The sequence below is a fragment of the Meles meles genome, chromosome 9 (genome assembly GCF_922984935.1).
Source record: "Meles meles chromosome 9, mMelMel3.1 paternal haplotype, whole genome shotgun sequence".
Classification (NCBI taxonomy): Eukaryota; Metazoa; Chordata; class Mammalia; order Carnivora; family Mustelidae; genus Meles; species Meles meles.
In genome coordinates, this window is record NC_060074.1 from 16,862,670 (window position 1) to 16,887,620 (window position 24,951).

Genomic DNA, 24,951 nt, shown 5'->3' on the forward strand with positions numbered 1-24,951 from the left:
TGAGTAGATTTGAACTTCTTGAGAAATTTTCATGAAACCATGTATAATTTCTTCACTGAAGAGTGTCTCAGGACCTCTCTAACCTACAGGAATAAAGAAGAGATTTAACAGCTCCCTTTTATTGAGCTGTCCTTGTGTTCTAGGCACTACTGTTAGCATATACCGTAACTTCCTTTCTTACAACTTTATACATCCTAACACTGTCTTGTGGGGACGAGTACCACATTGCTCTCTAGCCCAGGCTCCCAATCATTACCGCACATTACCCTTTGCTCCACTCGTGCTGAGCATAGCAGAAGGCATAAACCTGTAGGAGTCACTATGTTGTATACCAGAAACTAATAGAACATTGCGTGTCACCCTTATCGCAGTTTCAAATAAATGAATAATATTTGTTAAAGAGAAAGGGAAAAAATTGAAAATAAATAGAAGGAGGGAAGGGCTCTTAGTCCCAGGTCTACCGAGACCCTGACAAAAACAGAGAAAGAAAAGAGACTGGAAAGAATCATATAGATGACTTGAAAAGCAAAAATCAACGGTCTATGTATTTACCTGCTTAGTTGTTTCCTAAATGCGTCTACTGGCATTTACTCTGTGCCACAATCTACTCCCAACTTTATAAGTCTTTTTATTTTTACTTTACAAACTCATTTTGTCTCTTAAGAACCCCATGAAGTAGGAAGTGGAGTTAGACCCATTTCATGCATCAGGAAATGGATGCACAGAGAGGTTCAGTAACGTGCGTGGGTCCCACAGCTAGTCAGGGGCAGAGCCAGGATGGAGAACTAAGCAGCGAGGCTCTGCCATCTGGGCTCCTGAGCTCTGTCCTCGGCTGCCTGTCCCAGGTACTTCCTTAAGCCCCACCATATTATAGAAACGGAGGTTCGTTTATTCAGCAATTTAATGATTGCTGCATTTTAATTTTAATATCACTGCAAGGCAATATTGAATACGCAGAATTAATGAGTTTTAAGAAAAGATGAAACTTATTTTGGCATATTTGGTTAAGAAATGGAGATCCCCTGTACATTTTCGAAGGGCTCTCATTTATCGTAGTTCATTTTTTTATGGTTGATTTAGTGTTTACCGTGTGAAATCCCAACTGTTCGAAAACCTCAACCTGAGTCCTTTCAGATTTACCAGAAATTCCTGTATTTAAAACTAAAATAAAGTTATGCTGAAATGAGCCCCCATATTAATTTTCTCAATATACGAGAATACTATAATTTGACTTATGAAATTTAAAAATATTATTTATTTCTAGACCAAGAAATCTGGCATTGTCTGTAATTCCTTTGTATAATCCCCTCCATCTTCAAGCCAAATAAATAAAATATTTAGCAGAAATAGAATTCTTTGAGATTGACTGCAAATACTGGGAAGCCCATTAACGGATATTTAATGTATCTGGTGCTTTTCTTGTTCTTTCCTTTTCGTGTTATGAATGAGTGGACTATTTGCTCGGTACGGACATTAGTTTTAGGAAATGGGCCTAAATAAAGTCAGAGACAAGGCATCACAGCCAGCGGTGTTTCTGCAAGATGGTCTTCTCTGAAGGACCCAAGCTTTCACTTGTTCTTAAAGGAAGGACATGCTTAGCCCTCAGAGGTCTCTTAACCCTGCTTTCAGGCTCTGCGAATCTGCTGACCTCCTTTGAAATGCCAGTTCCTTCCAGGCCCGGCTTTCCCATTTGAAGTGATATATGGTACAGCAGGATCCCAATTAGCAGAAATCAGTGAAGAGGAAAACATGATATTAGCCAGAGAATATTTTATTTAAATTGTAGAGTGTGATAAAATACAGAAAAATAGAGTCGCTCCATCTCATAAAAGCCACCCAAGATTCCAGAATCGGTTGAAAAGACACGGTTGGGAGCTGGAGAGGGGAGGAGGAGGGGCTAGGTTCAAAATGGGAATGGCTTCCTTTACCCAAAGAAAAAAAAGATTTTTTTTTTTTAAATTCTTAATCGAAGTACAGCATATGGCTTCTTTCCACAGCTCTGGGGTAGATTCGGCGACGTATTTTCCAGATCAGCACATCCATTTCAGATCTGTGACACCGGCCAGGCAGCCCGAGTCAATGAATCTGAAAGCCTCAAAGAGCATGGACCTTGGTAAGTGAGGTCTCCAGCCTCCACCATCCATCTTCCTGAATTTCCTCCCTTTGTTTCCTCAGCTCCAACCTTAGGGGGCAGCTTCTGCCCGAGCCTGGAGGAGGGGACATTGGTCATCCTATCTTCCTGTCTCCATTCACACATTTAATTGTAATTACCCCTTTTTAAAAGAGAGGTAAATGGCATTTTTACAAGGTGGTCCACATCGGTCAGAAAAACAAGATCATTCCTTCGGGATGATCGGGATGCTGTCAGCATCGGTAACTCACGAGCTTTGTGTTTGCACGCTCACTTCTGCCAGCGACTTTGCGGTTCTCGTGTACATGCCTGCTGCGGGACCAGGGATGATAATATGGTTAAATGAGTCCTCTTCCACGGGGCTTCCCATCTCTGTGTTCAGTGGATGGAGATGGCAGCAGTGGGGAAGATCTCTCTCCTTAAATGCCCCTCTCCAGATCCTGCTAACACTGGAGGGGAAAGGAGTCCTGGACGTTGCCAGATGGAGGGTGTCGAGGTACCCTGGGTCCATGCCTGATCAATCTCATTAAGATCCTGAGCTCCGCGGGGAATTTCTGGGTGACTGTTGGCTGCTAGGGCAGAGCGAGTGTCCTTGGAAAGAGTGTCCTCCAGATTCTAGGATGTGGGACCCCAGAAGATATCCAAGCACATATCTGTGTTCTCAGGAGCTGTTGGAGAGAGAGGACTGTGCGAGAAGGCTGCCAGTGCAATATAAATCCTCAGCAACTACCCATTGCTTCTGGGTGCTCACGGGGCGTGCTTTGCAAATGTTTTCTCTTGAGATGTGTTGCATATTTTATTAGTTAGCAACAAGAATATAGAATAATCAAAACCGTGTGTTCCACGAAACAATCTGATAAGTAGTACTTATCTCTTACTCATTTACGGGAGTTCAGAAAAATGTTCAATCATGATGAAACAAGAGAAATTGATTCTAGTTTCTATAAATTAACTAGAGCGCTAAGTTACATTTGCTCCGATCACCTATAGGGAGAGGGGGATGGAAAGCCTGAGCACGGGTCAGAAAAGGGGATTTTCTCCAGTGTGAACCTTTGACAAACCAAAGGAATCATGTGTGATATTGACCTAGGTTATTACTAATAATTTGAGGAGCAACTGATTTTTATAAAGTGCTTGATAAACATCTTTTGTTCTGTCTTCCCAATTACTCTATGAAGAAAATGAATACATAAAATCTCTTTTAATTTGGGGCAAGTTTATTGTACTATTTTCCTCATTTAATTAAAACAAAAAAGTGACCAGCAGTACGATTAAAAAAAAAACTCTCCAAAGGGGGGGGAAAAAAAATGAAAAGGCATCCATTTTAAGAAAGAAAAACTATTATCAGATCTGTAAAAATAAAACCTAAGCTGTATCCCGAAACAGTATTTCCATTTATATTTTTTGTTACTGAAAACTTGGTTTTTGAGAAGTTTTCTTTTTTTATATTGAAATTGCCCTTCCAAAATATGTGTAGCTGGCAGTCTTATTGGACTTCTACCAGAAACGACAATAGTAGTATTTGTTTAGTTTACCTCAGTTTACCTCATTGGGTAGAGGTCACAAGCTGTTTTCTTCAGGACACAGGTGCCAAAGCTGTGGCTTAAATGCACCAGACAGCAGAAGTGGTAAAATGCAATAAACATTTTATACACCACCAAATTTCGGTCTCTTCCAGGAAATGCCAGCTTAAAGTTTACAGGCTGGCAGAAGACAACATTCTAGAGCCTCTCAGAACTCTGTCCCGAAACAATTGAGGGAGCCCAATAAACGTGTTGATTTTCTTTGCATAGAAGCTCAGATGATACCAGATGATAAACGTTTGGAAGTGTCTTTCCTGTTTGGTTAGGTGAAAGGATTATTGTTAAGTTGTTTCATTTTTCTATAAATAGCAGTGGGCCAACCTAAGGAATTATTATATTTACTAAAAAGGGTGGTGGCTAGGCTTATAAGGATAGCAAGGTCAGGATCCAATCTTCAAAAAGTAAAAAAAATCAATCATCCATCCATCCATCCATTGATCGGTATTTAGGCTGAATATCAAAGTAATGTTTTTGACTGTTTGGGGGCCTGGAAAAATAGCAGTTTCCTATGGTTCAAAATTTAAAAAGGAAAAACATTTTGTTTATCTAGCCCTTTATGTTGGATAGTTCTCCTTTCCAAAGTCTACAGGAATCTTTGAAGGCTAACTGCCCCCGTTAGTACCTTTTTTTTTGTTTCAAATTTGTTGCGAGTCTAGGCTAGCATTTTAACTTGCATATTATGTTCAAATTATTTTATAGGTGAGTGAGTTCCATTTGCTTGATTGCACTTAAGTTTCAAAAGATAGACAGCTCTTGTGAGAAAAAAAGTGTTCTCATCCCCAGATACAAACATGATTTAAAAGGGATGCCCAGGTGGCTCAGTTCGTTAAGTGCCTGCCTTTGGCTGGGGTCATGATCCCAGGGTCCTGGGATCGAGTCCCACATCGGGCTCCTTGCTCAACAGGGAGTCTCCTTCTCCCTCTCGCTCTCCCTCTGCCCCTCCCTGCTGCTCATGCTCTTTCTCTGTCTCTCTCAAATTAATGCATAAAATCTTAAAAAAAAGAAAGAAAACATTACAAACGTGATTTAAAAATAGTTTGCTGTGTAAATGTAACAGTCTATTTGCTGCACCCTCTGTGTGCATGTATCTCAATCATGTGTTGTGTTTTATAACAATGGTACAGTTTTATGTGAATGAATCTGGATTTACAATTTACTTTTCCCCTTTTGACTGAATTTGGGACTGAGAGTTTAGGGTATTCTTTGGTTTGGGTTTTGTTTTGTTTTTCCCCAGGGGATCCATTTGTATTTCACATATTATGATTGGCTAATGTATATCCTTTGCCAAAAATGTTTCCACTTCTTAATTCTTTTTGTCTTTAGAATGTTGTTATAGGGTCACCTGGGTAGCTCAGTCAGTTAAGCATCCACCTCTTGGTTTTGGCTCAGGTCATGATCTCATGGATTGTGAGATCTACACGGCGTAGGTCAGGCTCCCCACTCAGTAGGGAGTCTGCTTGAAGATTCTCTTCCTCTGCGCCTCCCCGGACAATTGAGCGCAGGCAGGCATGCACACATCGTGTGCACCCTCTTGCTCAAATAATCTTCTTTTAAAAAGAATGTTATGGATACTGCAAAGAATTTCTTGCAATCCATTATTTGTCATCTTAGTTTGATTATGATATCCTTTACTATGAAGAAGATTTTAGTCTCATAGTAAAAAAAATTCTATCTTTTCCTTCATGACTTCTGGGTTCTATACTTATCACATTATTTTCTTCTAGTACCTTTGAAGGCTTTTTTTCTTCTAATATTTACCAATCTGTAATATATTTATCCATGGTGTGTGAGGTGGAAAAATATTTATGCATGACAATAAATGTCACGACTTTTATATTTATTGACATTTACATCCTTTCCCCATTGAAGCAGAATGCATTAACATTGAATATTAAGTTTCCTTACATACATGGGTCACTTTCTAGACATAGTCTATTGACACATTTGTCTCCTCCATGCCAATGTCACCTTGTGTATATTATCAGTGTGCTATTACCCTATATTTTGATAACTTAACAGGAAAAATTTCCTCTGCTTCTTCTTTTGTGAAATCACTTTGGGTCTTACGTACATTTACTCTTCCACACGAACTTCAGATCAGCTCATCAAAATGAATTTCGAGATTAAACAAGAATGTTTCCATGGAGGTGTGTGCATTAACTATAACTTCACTGATGGTTCTTGATAGAAGAAATGTTTTTATCAAGCTACATAAATGTCCTTGTATTCCTAGCTTCTTTTTTTTCTTTTAAACGCTTACAGTCATTCCAGACTCCTCTCTTTCTTTTTTTTTTTTGTTTTTTGTTTTTTGTTTCTTGGTTTTTTAAAGATTTTATTTATTTACTTGACACACAGAAATCACAAGGAGGCAGAGAGGCAGGCAGTGAGAGAGGAAGGGAAGCAGGCTCCCTGCTGAGGAGAGAGCCGGGTGCGGGGCTTGATCCCAGGACCCTGAAATCATGACCAAAGCCAAAGGCAGATGCTTAACCCACTGAGCCACCCAGGCACCCATTATTCCCAGCTTTTTAAAAGAATTTATTTACTCAGTTTAATCAGATGTTGAATTTTATCAAGTGAGTTTTAAGGATCTATACAGAATGACCATGTGTATTTTGTTTGTTATTAATATAATGAGTTACAGTAATAGATTTCCACAATAGTTAATCTTTGTTCTTTCTGGATGACTATAAATTTTTCTCTGACTCAAAAAGGTAGAAATGTACAGTGCATTATCTATGTGCTCTAAAACTAGGTATAAAACTTTGATTACAATTTTACTCAATCTCATTAATTCCTATATATCCATTATAGATTTTTTTTTTTTTTTTGAGGCTGTTCTGCCTCAATATTTTGTGAATACTTTTGCTGGAATGCATGTGACCGCCTTTAAGACAGATCAGAAATTATTAAAATGATGAATAAAAGGAAATTTATTTTTAAATAGTTGGATGTAACTATGCTTATTCAAAGGGGTTAGGGTGTCATTTTCTGGGTTTTCCAGAAAATCAATCTTTTCCTACTAATTGTAGACTTTCCTCTATTTATTTAAATTACCAGAATTACTGTGTTCAGTCTGGATCCCTTTAATTTGCTCATAATTGAGCTTGTGTGGGTGTTGAGTTGGAAGCTCTCAGGAGCTGAATAACACAGCTGCCTCTTTGGCCTTTGGCATAGGGTTTCCCCCAAAGAGCTGCCCTTTAGGCAGTATGCCAGAGAGTTACATTCAAAGACTTTTTGATGAGACATAAACATCTTTAATTTCCAAGCCTGGTGGTTTTATGACCTCATTAATACTACTTAAGAATTAATCTGAATTATTCAAGGGACAGTGCTTCAGTATTTTGGCCCATCCCCTGACCCGATCTATAGGCCCATTGAAAGTTCAGCTTAAAATACTATTTCCCACACATTTTTTGTTTTGTTTTGTTTTTTGTTTTTTTGAGTTTTTACTGTTGTTCCAGATTGGCCTTCTCCCATTTCATAAGGGTGTTCTGTAACACAGAGAGGACTGAGGACAGGGCAGATGGAAGCTGCTGGCCAGCTGTCCTGCCTCTGTTCAATGAGAGGAAATGAGCTTCAAGTGATGCATGAGGCATTCACACAAAGTTTAGGAAGTTCTCTGACAATGAAGATTGTTAACATTCCATGTCCCGTAGTCTCTTAAAACAGTACGTGTGTTCTGGATGACTCTAAAATCTCTAATTCTGCAGTTTTGTTTTTTCTGTTAGTTGCTTTAGTTTTTTCTGTTAGTTTCTATTGGCTGATAGAACTAATTTGTTTTTAAAGATAGAACATGTTTGTAGATGCCTGCAGTTGAAGGAAATTATAAATAAACTGATTTCTCATATCAACAGAGATAAATAAATATTTGGGTCATGTTTTGAATATAACGCTTTCATACATGTCAGACATTCCTCTCAGAGAAGTTAGGTATCTCTAGTATTAGATCAAAGATGGACCTGCAAAAAGTTAACTAACCCCGCTCCACTATTCTAATACATTTTTCTTAAAATTATTTTGTGGGCATGTGTGTGCAAGTGTCCACAGGGACTCAGAACAGTCTCTGTTCCCCGCTCCCTCGCAAGGCTAGCTGCATGGCCTGCATCTGTAGGTGCCCCGAGGTGGGGTGGTGAGTCGAGACTCCCCAAAACCTCGTCACCCCATATCCTTGGGCCTTTATGATGCGACACCTGTTCCCACACAAAAATAATTTTTTATGCGGGCACCTGGGTGGCTCAGTGGGTTAAAGCCTCTGCCTTTGGCTCAGGTCATGATCCTGGGGTCCTGGGATCAAGCCCTGCATCGGGCTCTCTGCTCGGCGGGGAGACTGCTTCCTCCTCTCTGCCTGCCTCTCTGCCTACTTGTGATCTCTGTCAAATAAATAAATAAAATCTTTAAAATAATAAAAATAATAATAATAATTTCTTATATAGTAAGGTACTTCTATATGCATTCTTTGCATAGGACAAAAGTCCTGAACACTGTATACATAGAATGTCTATAAAACTGTCAGGATAATTTTGATGCTGGTTTATCAGTTAATATTCATTACATGTGCCATGTAATATGTTAATATATATCTTAATATAAATCCGTATCTATATCCACGGATCGTCTTCATTGTCCATCAATAAGTCACACCTCTGACGTAAGAGCTGAAGGAGTCCTGTTGTGTAAGATATAACTGACCCCTTAGGGTGAAAAAAAAACTGGTTGGGAAAGAAGAATTAATGGTAACACTAACAGAAAGTGTTTATTAACTATCTCTAGAAGACAAGGAAGAGTACAAGGACATAGGTGTATGCCCTGAGCTTTAGGAAGTCAAAATTGAGGAATTGCAGATAATGTTTATCATCCATTAAACAAATGTTTATGGAATATTGTGTATGTCCAACACTGAGGCGTCAGTCAAAATGAATGAAATCTTGCCACTTGCAATGAAGTAGATGGAACTAGAGGGTATTATGCTAAGCGATATAAGTCAATCATAGAAAGACAAATACCATATGATTTCACTCATGTGGAATTTAAGAAACAAAACAGATGAACATAGCAGAAGGGAAGGAAAAATAAAATAAGCCAAAAACCAGAGAGGGAGACAAAGTGTAAGAGACTGTTAATCAGAGGAAACAAACTGGGGGTTGCTGGAGGAGAGCTGGGTGGGGGGACGGGGTAACTGGGCGATGGACATTGGGGAGGGTACATGAGGCGATGAGCACGGGGAGGTTATATGCAACTGATGAATCATTGAACCTCTGAAACTAATAATACACTATATGTTAATTAAATTGAATTTAAATTAAAAATTAAAAACACACACACACACAACATTGAGGCTTCAGCAGAAAATGAGGGAAAATGGTGTTTGCTAAATGTACCTAGATTGAAAGTCTAACAGGAAAGGAAAACCCAGAAGTTCAGGAAAGATTCCCAAAAGGAAATTCTGACATCATGATGATAACTTATCTCCAAGAGGAACAAAGGGGAGAGGCCTCTGAAGAGAACAGTGTGGCTGCTTCAAGAACTTACTGATAACCTTGGCTCTGGAGAAGAGAGGAAGAGAAAAGCAAATGGTTAAAAAGAAAAAGGAAAACGAGAGAGAGGAGCAGTCATCTAAAAGGATAAATGCAGGAAGAGCTGAACAGCTGCTTGAGGCTCGAAAACCTGTAAGAGTTAGACAGCCAGGCTATTTTTAGAGCACGAAAAAGAAAGTGTGCGAGGGGCCCATTGTTTAGAGCACCTAACAGCTGTCAGGTGGAACACAGAGCCACCCGGTTCCTGTGTTAATTTTATCTTGATGCACACAGGAAAGTGATGTTCAGATGGGAAGAGCATGGCTGCCGGTGAATGGAAGGAGGCCATTTCTATTCCTGCACCCCGAAAGGATCGTGCTTCTAGAACGACTGTCCCTGATCATTAGAAATTAGGAAGAGTAGGCCTCACACTGGAGAACAGGAAGCAAATTACCAATTTTCTCCAAGATGATGAATTCCAGAAACAACTGGTGAAATTACGGATCTCAACACCCATCCACAAAGAATTTCTATGTTTGTGAAATGAAAAGAAAAAAGCAAAAAAAAAGCAACGTCTGCACGAGGGATCTCGGAGATAACTGAGGTCTCCTTTTTGATTGCATTTCTAGACTTAATTCAGGGCAATGTTATAGTTTACTTTGATCTTTCCAACAGTATGTCAATTTTTGATTGAAACTTACAGGCCAAATTATACAGGAAAGTGGGGGAAAGCATTAGAATGCCCTTTCCCAAAATTTGCTAATTAAGGCTCATTGTCATCCTGAAAGGAGTGAAATAACATATGGGATTTCGAACTGAGAGTTTCTCCGTACGTCCTGAGCAGAATTTGATGAAGAGTGGAGGTACCAAAGGCCTTCCTGCCAAAGTTTCAGTGGCTGCTACCGCAGAGAATTGGGTACTGTGTTAGACTGGCAGAATTAGCATTCAGGTGATTTCTCCAGAACTGAAAAAGACAGAATTTAACAAAGAATGACTCCCCCATCTACCGGGCATTTGTTGGCCATTCACTGTACCCAGGACATGTTCTGGGTGAAAAACACCCATGTTCCTCTCCTGTGGTGTTTTCATTCATGTTGGGTAAGTAGATGATAGAGTTTTACCCAAGTAAAAGCAATCATAAACTTTCAGATAGAGCAGATTTCTCTGAAGCCAAATCCACATAGAGATGAAGACTGGGGAGAGGTGAGGCTGTTTTACATAGGGTGGGAAACAGTGGTGATATCCTGAAGTCAGACTCAAAGAAGTCAATTGTCCAAGTATAGGATTTAGGAAACCTTCTATAATAATGGTGATTGAGGATGCCCTGCCCTTTTTTTTTTTTTAAGATTTAAAGATTTATTTATTTATTTGTCAGAGAGAGAGAGAGAGAGAAAGAGAGCGAGCACAAGCAGGCAGAGTGGCAGGCAGAGGCTGAGGGAGAAACAGGCTCCCTGCTGAGCACGGAGCCTGATGAGGGACCCGATCCCAGGACCCTGGGATCATAACGTGAGCTGAAGGCAGCCACTTAACCGACTGAGCCATCAAGGTGTCCTGAGGATGCCCTGCTTTTTAGCAGCTTGCCCGATATGGCCAACCCCAAAGAGAGTTCTGCATCAGCGTGGAAGGAAAATGAGTTTCATTGGACTCTGGGCTCATCGTGACATATCTATAGTGCTGTATTTAATTCTGTGTACAATCTTTTAATAGAGGCAGAAACAGGATAGACTGCATCGAGATGACAGGCCTGGAAATCATGTCTGATTTAAAAAAAAAAAAAACCATTGAAAGAAAAATATTTTGCCTGGAAGAGTGAGATGTAGCTCAGAAAGTCTCTGAGAGCCCTCCGCAGATATTTTCATGGCAACCACTGAAACACTCAAATCCAGGGGCGTGTGGGTAGCTCATTTGGTGAAGCATCTGCCTTTGGCTCAGGTCGTGATCTCAGGGTCCTGGGATCGATCCCCAATTCAGGCTCCACAGCAGGGAGTCTGCTGGTCTCTCTCCCTCTGCACCTTCCCCTACTCTTGTGCACACACTCTCTCTTTTTTTCTCTCTCAAATAAGTAAAATCTTTTTTGAAAAGAAAAACTCAAATCTGTTTAAAATTGAATCTGCTCCCCAAGTACATCAGGTGATGATAGCCACACCAGAGATACACCACATTTACAAGCTTTGAAATCTATGAAGATGATGATGAACACTGAATCCTGGTTTGTGGATTGTTTAGTATGCCAGGAAGAAGTACAAATATAAGCTCAAAATTCACCAGAATTTCGGGAAAAGAACCATAGTTTATTTTTCAGTGTTGGATAAAGGATATAAGTTCTTTTCATTTTTCCTTAGTGCATCTTAATATGCTTATGTAGCTAACTGCACAGGTTTATAAGCAAAGTGGGTGGCGGACGAACGCAAGTTGAGAATTTACAGAGATTATGTGTCAAGACTCAGGCTGAATTCTAAGTGATGTCGCTGGTGAGAAAAGAACAAATCAGGAAAACTTCGAATTACTGACTGTACGTACAGTTGGCGGCACTGCCATGCAATGCCGGCCTCTTTCAAAACGTCAAGAAAACCAACCTTTGGGTCAACTAAAACTTAACCTATAATTAAATTTGAGATAATTGCCGCATTTAAGAATGAAAATTCATCGAAGACTAGGATTAATATCAACTGAATCACAGAGACATAGATTACTTCTCTCTCTCTGTAGTATAACTAGATCATGATCTTACATAGAGCAGAATAAGGCAGATTCCACGTAAAATTAATTAGAATAACTATTTGAGTTGGAAGCAAAGGCATAAGAATTCTCTATGTGAAAACCATGCTTCTCTTCTTCTAAGTCTGTGTACGTGCCTTCTTCCTGCTTTATTTCTTTACACTCCCTACAAAAATATATTTTCAAACAGTACACTCAAGAATCATTTGACTTTGTGTTCATTATTACGGTTAATTGGAAAGCAATGCCTTTTGTGTAGCAAGTGCACTTGTATACTATGAGAACACCTCGTTTTATCGCGCTTTGCCTGCACTGCATTTATTACAAACTGAAGGTTTGTGTCCACCCTAAGTTGAGCATGTCCATTGGCACCATTTTACCAATGGCATTTACTCCCTTCATGTCTCTGTGTCACATTTTGGTCATTCTTGCAATATTTTAAGCTTTTTTTTTTTTAAAGTTTGTTATGGATTTTTTTTATGTTTTTATGTTTGTTATATCTGTGACCGGTGATTACAATTTGCTGAAAGCTCAATTGATGAGTAGCGTTTTATGACAATGAAGTATGTTTTAATTAAGGGATGTTCATTTTTTTTTAGACATGATGCTATCACACACTTAATAGACTCTAGTGTAAATATGACTTTTGGGGCACTGGGAAACAAAAACATTCTTTTAACTTGCTTTATTGCAATACTCGCTTTATTAGGGTGGTCTGGAACTGAGCAGCAGTCTCTTGAGGTAGGTCTGTTCTTGATGTGTTTTAGACTTGTCTGAAAGTTGTGTGTGGCACATTCCAGGCCCCCATTCTCACACACTCTCCAATGAGCAAGTGCTCACCAGTGCCTTGAACACAGGTGCTGAACGAATTGTTGAACGAAAGACCAAGAGCCCAACTCTCTTGTAGGCCCCCAGCCAGAAAAAAAGAATCTTCAAAGCAAGGAGTGTCTTTCTTCATATAAAGACATTTAACCTGAAGCCTAGGACATATCCGTGCTACTTACTAATGGTATCAGTCACAACGAGGGTAATGTTAGCGGTAGCTTTACAAGTGAGCCTATACATCTCCTACAGGCCTTTCTTGTCATTAGTGATTGACTTGACCTGTTGATGTAGGTAAATTCTCCTCAAGTAACCATTGTGAAAATCTGGGGCAAAGGTGGCCTATGGATTTCGTGTGTAGATCCTGATTCACTTGTGACACTGGGTCACAAATGGTCTCAAAGGTTGCAGTGTGGCTTTACATCCCCTCTCATCTTAAACAGGGGCATTGCTTGGTGGAATATGAAGATAATTGAAAAACTCAGTGTCTGGAAGAGGAACCCAAAGCTCTATTTTCCCACAAGAGATATCAAGAAAACCACAAAGTTTAGACGTGCTTGTAATTGAACCTTAACTAATGATATTACGCCAATAACCCATGCAGATCTTAAAAAAAAATTAAAATAATCCATGCAGATCTTTATTAAATTAGCCTCTGTCCTATTTAGAGCATTAGTTGTGCTTTGATGAGAAATCTTGATCAATGGAGAAACTGTCTTGTCCTTGAGAAGTGAAATTTTCCAGGCCCCTCTTAAAACTTGCATTATTCCATGAAGTGCTTTCTTCTTTGTATTTTGTACCTCAGGTGAGCCTCCGCATCTCAGACACATACAAGCGTTTTGAACAAAGCCAAATACGAACTTTTTTCTCACTTGCCTTTGTTTTATACACCATTGTTCATATTTAAATGAAATTCTGCATTCCTTTTTAAAGAACTTTTGTACTAATATAAGAACATCTTCATAAAAATATGAAGTGAACAATACTATTCATAGAATGGAACAAAACACTTAAATTTTCCTTACAAATATGAACCAAATCCATTTTAGTTGTTTTAAAGTGAGAGTGTCATTAATGAAAATACTGTACAAACTATACAATTAAATATAATGTAACAACATATTACATGAAATATATAACTATATGTTAGATGAGATTTGGCAGTTTCTTAATTATCTCTTCTGAATGGTATTCAGAATGATAAATATGTGTTATTGGCAACACTTTCTGTGGAGATTAAAACTACAGTAGGCAGGTATAACTATCTCATTTTTAGGTACAGTTGCAGTTCTTAAAAAGCAAAGCATTTTCACTCTTGTGTATTTTTATTCTCATATATACATATCCATATTTTTATATTCCGGTTTTTCCCAGAAGTCATGGTACTGAATATGTGCTTTTAAATTTGTGGCCTTTTAGAACAATCTAGTTTGAATAATCTTTTTCTTTTAAATATTTTATTTATTTATTTATTTATTTATTTGAGAGAGAGAGAGAGAGCATGAGCAGTGGAGAGAGAGAGAGAAGCAGGCTTCTAGCTGAGGAAGGAGTCTGATGCAGGGCTGATCCCAGAATCCTGGGATCAAGACTGAGCAGAAGGCAGAATCTTAACTGACTGAGCCACCCAGGTGTCCCTAGCTTGAATATTATCCTCTATGTCTTTGCTTCTACAATATTTTTTAATTGTAAAATTTTCTTTTCAATAAATGCAGTTGATATATCTTCCTAATATATTATTTGGTCATAAGCATCATTTCTATTTCTTTGCTCTTAGAAATAGCAATGAATTGAGCCTGAAAGTGCATAAACTTTTGTAAACAATCATGATTATTTTCTCATTATTTATTTCTATAAGTATAATTTCTTGCCCAAACGTTATATAAAGATTTGAGGCTTTTGATGTATATGACCACTTGCCCTCCAGAAAAACAATTTTGTCCTTATTAGCAGTATATGAAAGAATCTGGGAGCCATTTTTTTTAAACACTTTCACCAATTTTATAGGCTTAAAAGGGGCATTTTAATTTCACATTTAAAATTACTTCTGTGGCTAAACATTTTTCATATATTTTTTGACTACATATTTTCTATTGTGAACCATCTGAGCATTTCCTCTGTGAGGCCAAAAATTTCTAAATTAAATATCACTTTTTGAAAGTAAAATGTTATTCTACCTTAAAGGTCAAATCTCAGCTCTTGCTCATAGGGGAAAATAGATATTTTGCTTTTAATTTCCTAAAGCTAAATATGTTACCCACTCCAAAGTACATATTAATTAATACATCTGTAAATTTCATTAAATGGTTAGAAAAATATCTAGCTAAACATGAATCAGAGGCAAAGCCAGAGCTCAGACTTACTTCTAAAAACTGCTTAATCCAGGGTAAGTCAATCTTTTAATATATATATAACATACAGATATTATATTATTTTTATATATGTTTATATTTATATGTTATTACATATCTACACATACGCATATAAATATTTTAGACATATATTTTTTACCTCTTCATTGGAACACTAAAGCTATTATACTTTATATACAGTAGTTCTGGCTGATTTAGAATTTAATAATATAAAGCCTAGCATCACCAGAAAAATCTACTCTATTTTTTGTAAGACTAAAAAGTTGTTAAACACTTGGAAAAATAATTTCAGTCTCTTGTGAAATTCATCCATCAATCTTTTCCTTCCTTCCTTCCTTCACTAAGTATTTATTAAGTGCTTTCTTTGTGCCAGGTAATGTTCTAAATAATGGAAACATATCAGTGATGACAGTAATATGTTATTTCTATAGCTTATGTCTAGTGGAAATAGTCTTACAAACAAGGTTTGAAGGATCAGGAATGTATATGGTAATAATAAAACAAGTGAATAAAGATACAGGAAAGGAAATAAAATACCTAGAAATAAACTTAACTAAGGCATTGAAAGACCTATACTGTGAAATCTGTAAGACATGGATGAAAGAAAGATGACACAAATGGAAAGATATACCATGCTCATGGATTAGAAGAATTAGTATTGTTTAAATGCCTACACGACCCAAAGCAATGCATAGATTCAGTGCAATCCTTATCAAAATTCCAACTGCGTTTTTCACAGAACTAGAGCAAATAATCCTTAAGTTTGTATGGAAGATTCCAAGGAGCCCAAGCAGTCTTGAGGAAAAAAGAACAAAACTGGCAATATCACAATCCCAGGTTTCAAAATGATACTACAAAGCTGTAGTAATCAAAACAGTATGGCACTGGCACCAAAAGACACATAGATCAGTGAAATAGGATGGAGAGCCCAGAAATAAGCCCAGGCTTCTATAGTCAATTAATTGAAGACAAAGGAGGAGAAAATACACAATGGGAAACGATAGTCTCTTCAATAAATGGTGCTAGGAAAACTGGACCGCTTACATCATATATAAAAATAAACTCAAAATTGATCAATGACCTAAATGTGAGACCTGAAACTATAAAACTCCTAAATGAAAACATAGACACTGATCTCTTGGGCATCAACCTTAGCAACATATTTTTGGTTGTGTCTCCTCAGGCAAGGAAAACAAAAGAAAAAATAAACTATTGGGACTGCACCAAAGTAAAAAGCTTTTGCACAGCAAAGTAAATCATCAATAAAACAGACAGGCAAACTCCTGAAAGGAGAAGATATTTGCAAATGGCATAGCTAATAAGAGACTAATCTCTAAAATGTATGAAGAATTTATACAACTCAATACCCCCCCCAAAAAACAAACAAACAATTAAAGAATGGACAGAGGAACTGAATAGTCATTTTCCCAAAGACGACTCAAAGATGGCCGACAGACACATGAAAGGATGCTCAGCGTCACTCATCATCAGGGAAATGCAAATCAAAACCACAATGAGATATCACCTCACACCTGTCAGAATGGCCACTGTCAAAAGACAGTGTTGCCAACAAGTGTTGGCAAGGGTGTAGAGAAAAAGGAAACCTCATCCTGTGTTAGTAGATTATAAATCGGTGCTACCACTGTGGGAAAGAGTATGGAAATCCAATAAAATTAAAAAGAGAGCTACAGTATGATCTGGTAATTTCACTACTGGATATTTGCTGGAAGAAAAAGGAAATACAAATTTAAAACATATATAAGTATCTTTATGTTTATTGCAACATTATTTACAATGGCCAAGATATGGAAGCATCCTGAGTGCCTACTAATAGATGAATAAAGATGTGATATATATATAGCTATAGATAGAATATTACTCAGCCACCAAAAAAAAAAAAAAAAAAATGAGGGATGCCTGGGTGGCTCAGCAGGTTAAGCCTCTGCCTTTCGCTCAGATCATGATCTCAGTGTCCTGGGATCAACCCCAGGGAGCCTGCTTCCCCCTCTCTCTCTGCCTGTCTTTCTGCCTACTTGTGATCTGTCTCTGCCAAAAAAATAAATAAAATCTTTAAAAAAAAAATGAGACGTTTCCATTTGCAACAATGGTTGGACCTAGAGGATGTTATGCTAAGTGACATAAGTCAGACAAAGAAAGACAAATACCATGATTTTACTTATATGTAGAATGTAAAAAAATGAACAAAACAACCAAACTCATAAATATAGAAAATGAACTTGAAGTTGCCAGGGGGACGAAGGGTGGAAATATTTATGAAATAGGTGAAGGGGATTAAGAGGTACAAATATCAGATATTTAAAAAAAATAAAAAGACACTGGCCAAAGCTATTCAGTACAATAAGCATACATTTTTACAAATTGTGGAGAGAGGAAACATGACGAGAAAGGTTAATATTTCAATACCCACTTGGTTTCCAGTGTTCACAAGAAAAGGTTACTAGGAATTCTGTTCAATGAAAGTATTAAAATTTGAGTGAAAATTAAAATAGATTAAATTGGAAATTGACGAATTAAGAGTGGTGGTTTCAGGTGAGCTTGGAATAGCTAGCTGATCTACCCTCTGCTGATCCAGAAACTAACTGGCATAATCGCCAAGCATTTCAGGATTGTCTTTTTTGTTGTTATTCCTTTTATCCATTTCCACGTTCGTTTGTTTGTTTATTTTTTAACATAGAATGTATTATTTGTTTCAGGGGTACAGGTCTGTGAATCATCAATCTTACACAATTCACAGCATTTGCCATTGCACATACCCTCCCCAATGTCCATCACCAGCCACGGCTCCCTCCCCCACCCCCCCAGCAAACCTTAGTTTGTTTCCTGAGATTAAGAGTCCCTTATGGTTTGTCTCCCTCTCTGGTTTCCTCCTGTTTAGTTTTTAGAAGTGTGAAAGCACATAACTGTTGCAGCTGAAATTACTTAAAAGTAAAACGAGGGGATACCAAGTAGTTGGAAAACATTTTGCCCATTTTTTTTAATTTGAGGAAAAAATGATCATAGCATCTAAGTTGAGTACAAACTAAGTTACATCAGAGACATCCTATTTCCAGACTTAATCAGTAGATGCCAGGTAAATAATCTCAGTGCTTTCTCTGTACTTAGGAAGGGGAGCAGAAAATCACAGGTGGACACGTCCTCTAGTAATGAGGCCTTATCAAAGAACGAAGAATTCATTTGTTAATATAAAAGTAGATGAGCATGAAATATAATTGAAAACAGATGGGATGTCTTAGCAGTGACTCAAATGATATAGGAAAGAATGGTCAAGTAAGTTTGGAAAATGTTGGGTTAAACAGGCTTCTAAAATACAAGAGTGCTCACAATCTTTAACATGTTTTATGTATATTGTTGGGTTTTAAGAATCTCTGTGGGTCTTCAAGATATAATATATGCAGCATTTCCCAACCTTATTTGACCACAGAAAGCTTGAGTACAGACTGTCTCTTAGGACGAGCGCTCTGGGGCAAAGAGAAGTTGTGCCTGCGGGGTGTAAAGGTGACGTGCAGCAGCCAGGGGAGGAGGAGGAGGAAAGGGCCACCAGCCAGCTGGGACATGTGGAGTGATGTCAGGAAGCGGGATGCAACGTGAGGGAGAACCTCCAGGACAGAGAAGTGTCCACAGCCACTAAATAGGTAGGGGTTGACTCCAGAGCAGCGTGAAAGAACAGGTTGTACCAGAATGAGACAGGAATGGACCCCTGATGGCAGAATGTGCCTACCTGCATGCAGTATGCAATAGGCGGTAAGCACATGCATCATAAAATAACCTCGGATACAGTCCTGAACGGTCGGTCAGTGGCTAGAAACCATGGACTTTGCTCTACCCGTGGCAAAGAACTTAAACACCTCAGCCCCAGAATCCAAGGGGGCGATGATGGCTGTTATTCTAGAATAGGAAAAAGAGGGAAAGCTTAGCAGGAAATCTAATAGCAGGAACTACTATTTTTTTGAGCACTGACAGTATACTGGGCATGAGTTTTTGTGCAGCCATTCTATTGCCATTTTATAGATGATGAACGTGGGATTTAAAGAAATTGGCTTGTGTGAGGTGTCACGGCTACTTAGTGATGGAGCCAGGATTTGAACTCGGGTGCATTTAACTTTGATGCTTTTCTGATTTCAAGGGAGGCTTCTTAATTTCCTGGTCTTCACTCTAAAAATAGAAGACTTACCTCCTGTCCTATTCAGTTCTATCTTTCATCCAGGACCTGCTCAAGTCTTGCCTGTTCCAGGGGCTGTCATTTTTTTCAAGCTCTTTCTCTGAATTCCTAAAGCAGTTACCACAGGGGTCACTATTTTTAGCACAGAATTGCACACACTTTTGGGTACCTGCTGAGAGAGAATTTTTTCCCAGTGTAATCAGATGGCAAGAGAGAGAATTTTTTCCCAGACTAATCAAGGCCCTCCAAGGCCTTGCCTTTTACTTCTTTAGCACCCCGCTCACTGCTTAGGACGCACAAGTGCTGAACAAATCCCAGATGGATGGTATGGACAGACAGTGTCAGAGCAATCTGGCTGCAATCTCAGAAACCCACAGATCTCAGTGATTCATTTGGCTGATCTTACTAAATAGGCGGGGCCCCCCCTTTTTTACATCAAAAGTTTTGAATAGTCGAATTAAAGTACAAACAAATAATTAAAGGATAAATGAATGAATGTGCAGATAAATGGTTTGGGTAGTGACATAGAATAGAGGTAAGGCTATTTCCAGAGGGTGCCAAATGTAACACTCTACCCTCACAGTTTCTCGCCCAAACGAGTTTTGTTCATTTGAAAGTGATTGCAGAAGGTTCAGAGAAATGAACAGGTTTAAGGAAAGAGTCAAAGTCAGGAAATACAGAAGGGCCAAGGGCTTTAAATTCATTCCATAAAAAAGTGTGAAAGCATTAAAACTTGAAGAAAAGGGCTATGTGCTTTATTTCCTAATTGGAGGAATCTATGAATAAATTAGGCAATCACTTGACATAATTGATTTAGATCATGTGAATTCACTTGCACTGCCAGAGAGGGTTAATTAGATCGATTGTTTGTGGCCCTTTTTGTCTCCTGCCACTTAGTTCTCTTCCGTTTGTATTTCTCTTTATCTTCCTTTTGTTGTTTTTTAAAATTCCATCTCAAGAAATATATATATTTGGGGGCACCTGGGTGGCTCAGTGGGTTAAAGCCTCTGCCTTCCGCTCGGGTCATGATCCCAGGGTCCTGGGATCGAGCCCCGCATCAGGCTCTCTGCTCAGCAGGGAGCCTGCTTCCTCTTCTCTCTCTCTGCCTGCTTCTCTGCCTACTTGTGATCTGTCAAATAAATAATAAAATCTTTAAAAATATATATATTATGTATATTTAATTTTAATTTATAAAAAGTTTTTCCTTTTGTTTATAGAATCAGAAAAACTTGGAGATAAATATTTTTGCAGCAAGTCTGTATGCTTATTTATTAATCCCATTTTCATTTTCCATAAATCTTTGTGCAGAGGACTCGTGTAGTTTGAGCATAAACCTAGGGCCATGGGAATTATATTCAAAACATGCTCGAACTGCTTGCTTTTACCTGCAGCAACATGAAATTGAATTACATTACTATAGAGCTATTGGATTGCATGTGAGTTGTGACAAATATTGTATAAGCTGAATATTCAGAGATTTTGCTCACCTTGGGTCACACAGTCTTAGCTGTCATGGCAAATATCCTTAAGTGATACCAAAAAAATCCTAAATCAAAGAACACGACTCAAAATAAATTGAAAATATTCTACATAGTTTAAATGCTTGGTACAGACTCACCCTTTACAGCTTCATAATTTATGTACATTTTTATCCACAAAGCAATTTTTGTATTTAGGTTTAATCAAAGAATTTATTAATACAAGTGCAATCTACTCTAGCTTAGTATGCTAAGACAAACGAGGGCCGTTAAAAAGCCCTATGTTCATGTAACCTGATTTGTATAATGTCCAACATTGATAGATGTATAAGTTAACTCCTAAATGGGCTAAATTAACTAACCCCTTAAATATATAATCTGCATTCCTTTATAAAAAGTACTTTCAGTGCTTATCCATGACCAGACCATATTTTAGAAATGTTGTTATATTGAAAATGAGGTCACAAGGTCATCAAGGACAAGAATTTCGAAAGACAGCTCAGTCTAATCATCTACCCCACTGGAAGAACTGATGAGATGGTTCCTTATTAATGGATTGAGAATATCTATAAAAGAAGGTGATAATATTGACCAGGTGTTCAATATATCATTACCATGTACTTTTCTAAACATGTTTTAGAAGCATATTTTATCTTGAAGATAAAATGCTGGTATGGAAGAGAAATACTTAAAGAAGCCTCTTTGAGTGACAAGTGAAAATATTTTTTCTTAGGTTGGAGAAGACATTAGCTATGGATAACATAGGTAACACTAAGAGACGATCCTACAAGTTCACTTTGGATTACATTGTTCCTTTTTAAATTCACATCCTGAAATGTTAATTAATTTAGAACCTCCACGTTCTTAAAATAGAATTAAGAGACACACTTTAATAATCACTCCCTATTATCCACATATTCTTTGTTGTTCACGAGAATAAAGGAACAATTATAAAATACTTGACAAAGAATATCTTTCAAATATGAAGAGTTCTTCTTAGTAGTTATTAGAAAATATTTCAGTACAAAATTGGAAAAAATGTATGCTCAGTTCACCAAAGAAAGAAATTTAGTTGGCTAAGGTAAAAGCAATATATTCAACCTCACAAGTCAGTAAAACAATTGAGACAATATATTGGCAAATACTGGCAGATGTTGAAACATACATGTCTCAGAATCACAGTATGTGTTTGTTGGGTTTTTAAATTGATGTTCCTTTCCTGCAAGGCAATGTAGTGATTGTATAGGGCACCACCATAAGGAATCTTAGCACTATTTTTATCTTTTATCAGTAATTCTGTTTTGAAGAATTATCCTACCAAAAAAATCAAAGATTTAATCAAGATTTAAGTTTAAGGATTTTTCACTATAGTGAACTTAATTTCCCAGGAGTTAGAGGGTTTGTAAAATTATAGGCTACTGATCTAATAGATAGGATAGACTATTATGCAGCCAATAAACATCTTGAGACTATTTAATGACATGAAAAATGTTAATGATAAAGCATCAGTTGAGAACAGTATTAAGATATGTTACTGTATAAGTGTGTGTATAGATGTATATATATAAATGATGTAGAGGAAACATATCCATTTATAAATAATACAAGGAAATGCAGCAAAATATTAACATTGGTTTTTCTCTTAGTGGTAATTACAAGGATAATTTTTATCTTTATACATGCCTGCACTTTTTAAATCCTCTAACACAAATATGTATTACATTTAAAATTAGATTAAAATCAATTGGCAGCAATAAGATAATTTTAAAGTAGAATTAAAAATCAGGGGGATTGGGAGGGAGACAAACCATAAATGACTCTTAATCTCACAAAACAAACTGGGGGTTGCTGGGGGGAGGTGGGATTGGGAGAGGGGGAGCGGGCTATGGACATTGGGGAGAGGAGGCGAACCATAAGAGACTATGGACTCTGAAAAACAACCTGAGGGTTTTGAAGGGTCAGGGGTGGGAGGTTGGGGGAACAGGTGGTGGGTGATGGGGAGGGCACGTTTTGCATGGAGCACTGGGTGTCGTGCAAAAAGAATGAATACTGTTACGCTGAAAAAAAAAATAAATAAATAAAAAATCAGGTAATTCTATTCATGGTAGAAAGAATTGGGGATATTTAACTCTGAAAGGAAAAGGAGTATAGAGTGTATTGGCGGATTTCCTAATATTGAGGACGATCACGTGGAAGACCAAATAAGAATATGTACGGGCAGGATGATATATGTGTTACCAGATTTCAGGTCAGTACAGAAAGTTACTCTTTACCTGATGAAATGGTATTAACCAGGAGCACATTTCACTGTACTGCTCAGATAACTATACCAATGGTAGCATAATACACAGGAGTTTGTTGGTCATATGTAACATGAAATCCAAATAGGGCTTTTTAGTGGCTCAGGGGAGTCATCAAAGACCTACGCTCCTTTCTTTTCCCCATCTGCCATTCTTGATTTTCTGGCTCTTGTCCTCATGTTTGTTATGTCAGTGTCCAGTGCTAAGTCTTCAACAATCGTGTCCATGTTCCAGGCAAAAAGAAAAAAAGATGGGAAGAGCCGAGAGTAATAGTGTAATGCCAACATTCCTCCCTTTATATCAGGAAATCCAACATTGTGTGACGAGCGCTGCCCAGCAAGCTTCCATTTTGATGTCACTGACCAGGAAAAGGAGTTTGTTGGTGGTTGCTGGTGGCACTGGGTCCCCCAGCCAGTAGTGCCTTAGCTCCCCTGTGAGGTGGTGAGCTTCTGGTCACTGCTAGCATTTCAGAAGTGCAGAGAGAGCCTTGTATGCATTGGGCAGAATTTCTGAGTTCTTTTATATCCTCATCTTCAGAGACCATTATTCCAATCCCATTTTGATAGAAATGTATAATCCGTAGAAAAGCAGGAAGAAAGAAAGACCTGATTCCCTATCCATGGTCAAAGTCAAGCTTGAGTAATTATATTTAGGTTGGAGCAGGGCAGAGAGTCAGAGTTGTTAAGGGCAGTGATGATACCATTTCAAATCAGAGAATTAGTGAAGGCACAACACTTAGGAAGGAGATAACCCAGATGGAACAACAATGAAATATTATTTTTTTCATCTTAACAACCTAAAGCAGTAGTTTTAAATTTATATTTTCATATCTTGAGTTACCGAGACAATTTCTCTGGCTGAAGCAGACAAGGATTTTTTTTTCCCTGTTAGTTGCTAAAGGCATGGGGTCTAGAGCCAATGAGATCTACCAGAACCTACCAAAGTATCCAAAACATGAAAAAAATTATTGGCTCTGAGGTATGAAAATAAAGCCAGAAATTTGAAATTAACAAGTGTTTGAATATCCCTAAAGTATAACCCCATGCTGATTTTACTAATTGTTACATTTATAATTCATAAAAAACATTATTACATTTGAAAACAGTTATTTTGGGATTTTTATTCCAAGTCACAAGAATTTCTAGATATTCACAAAGATTCCTAAAAAAAATCAGTAAATATCTATTAAATGAGTAATACATACCCAAATAATTTAAATTAATTGTTCCAAATCTCTTTTGAAGTTTTACAGCAAAAAAATGTATTTATTATAAGAATCAGGGAGCAAAGGGAGGAGGGAAAGGAAGTAGGGTGGGATGATGGACTTTCCCCTCCTTCATCCGCAGTCTCTGAGGCCTCCAAAGAAACCCTGGTCTAAGGAAAAGAGATTAAAAATTTGCTGCCTTTGAAGTCGCTTTGGTCTCTGGGTCTATCAGCTTTCCATTTTTCCTTTTAGTATTTTCTATTAGCTCAACCTTGTTCAAGATTCTTAATATACCTCAACACCTTCCCAAAAGATAGTGGATATTTAGTATGTATGTGTAATCATCTGTTCTGCAAAAGGAGCCTGATTAAAATGAGCTTATCTAATAGATCAGTATAAAACACCAGATCAGTTCACTAGAGTGTGAGAATGTGTGCAGACCTTTGTGCAGCCCATTGAAGGGAAAGGTTGTGTTCTCTGGGTTGGAGAGACAGCACATAAACCTCCAAAGTTAATATCCTTGATAAACAATGAATCTGGATGACAACTTTTCAAAATCTATTACATACTAGTAGCCCTGGTTTTGCACAGTTTGCATATTAAACAGATGATAGTCAATTCTGGGCAGAAATATAGACAGTATTATATACTTC

At 37.8% G+C, this 24,951-nt stretch overlaps 1 protein-coding gene across 2 annotated transcripts in view; it reads left to right on the top strand.

Annotated features, from left to right (window-relative positions):
- PARD3B (par-3 family cell polarity regulator beta) overlaps positions 1-24,951 on the top strand; it is a 1,055,741-nt gene that overhangs the window by 652,265 nt on the left and 378,525 nt on the right. For both annotated transcript variants that reach the window (XM_046019094.1, XM_046019095.1), the window contains exon 15: positions 1,998-2,113. In XM_046019094.1, coding sequence (XP_045875050.1) covers positions 1,998-2,113 — 116 coding nt within the window. The remainder of the gene's footprint in view (positions 1-1,997; positions 2,114-24,951) is intronic.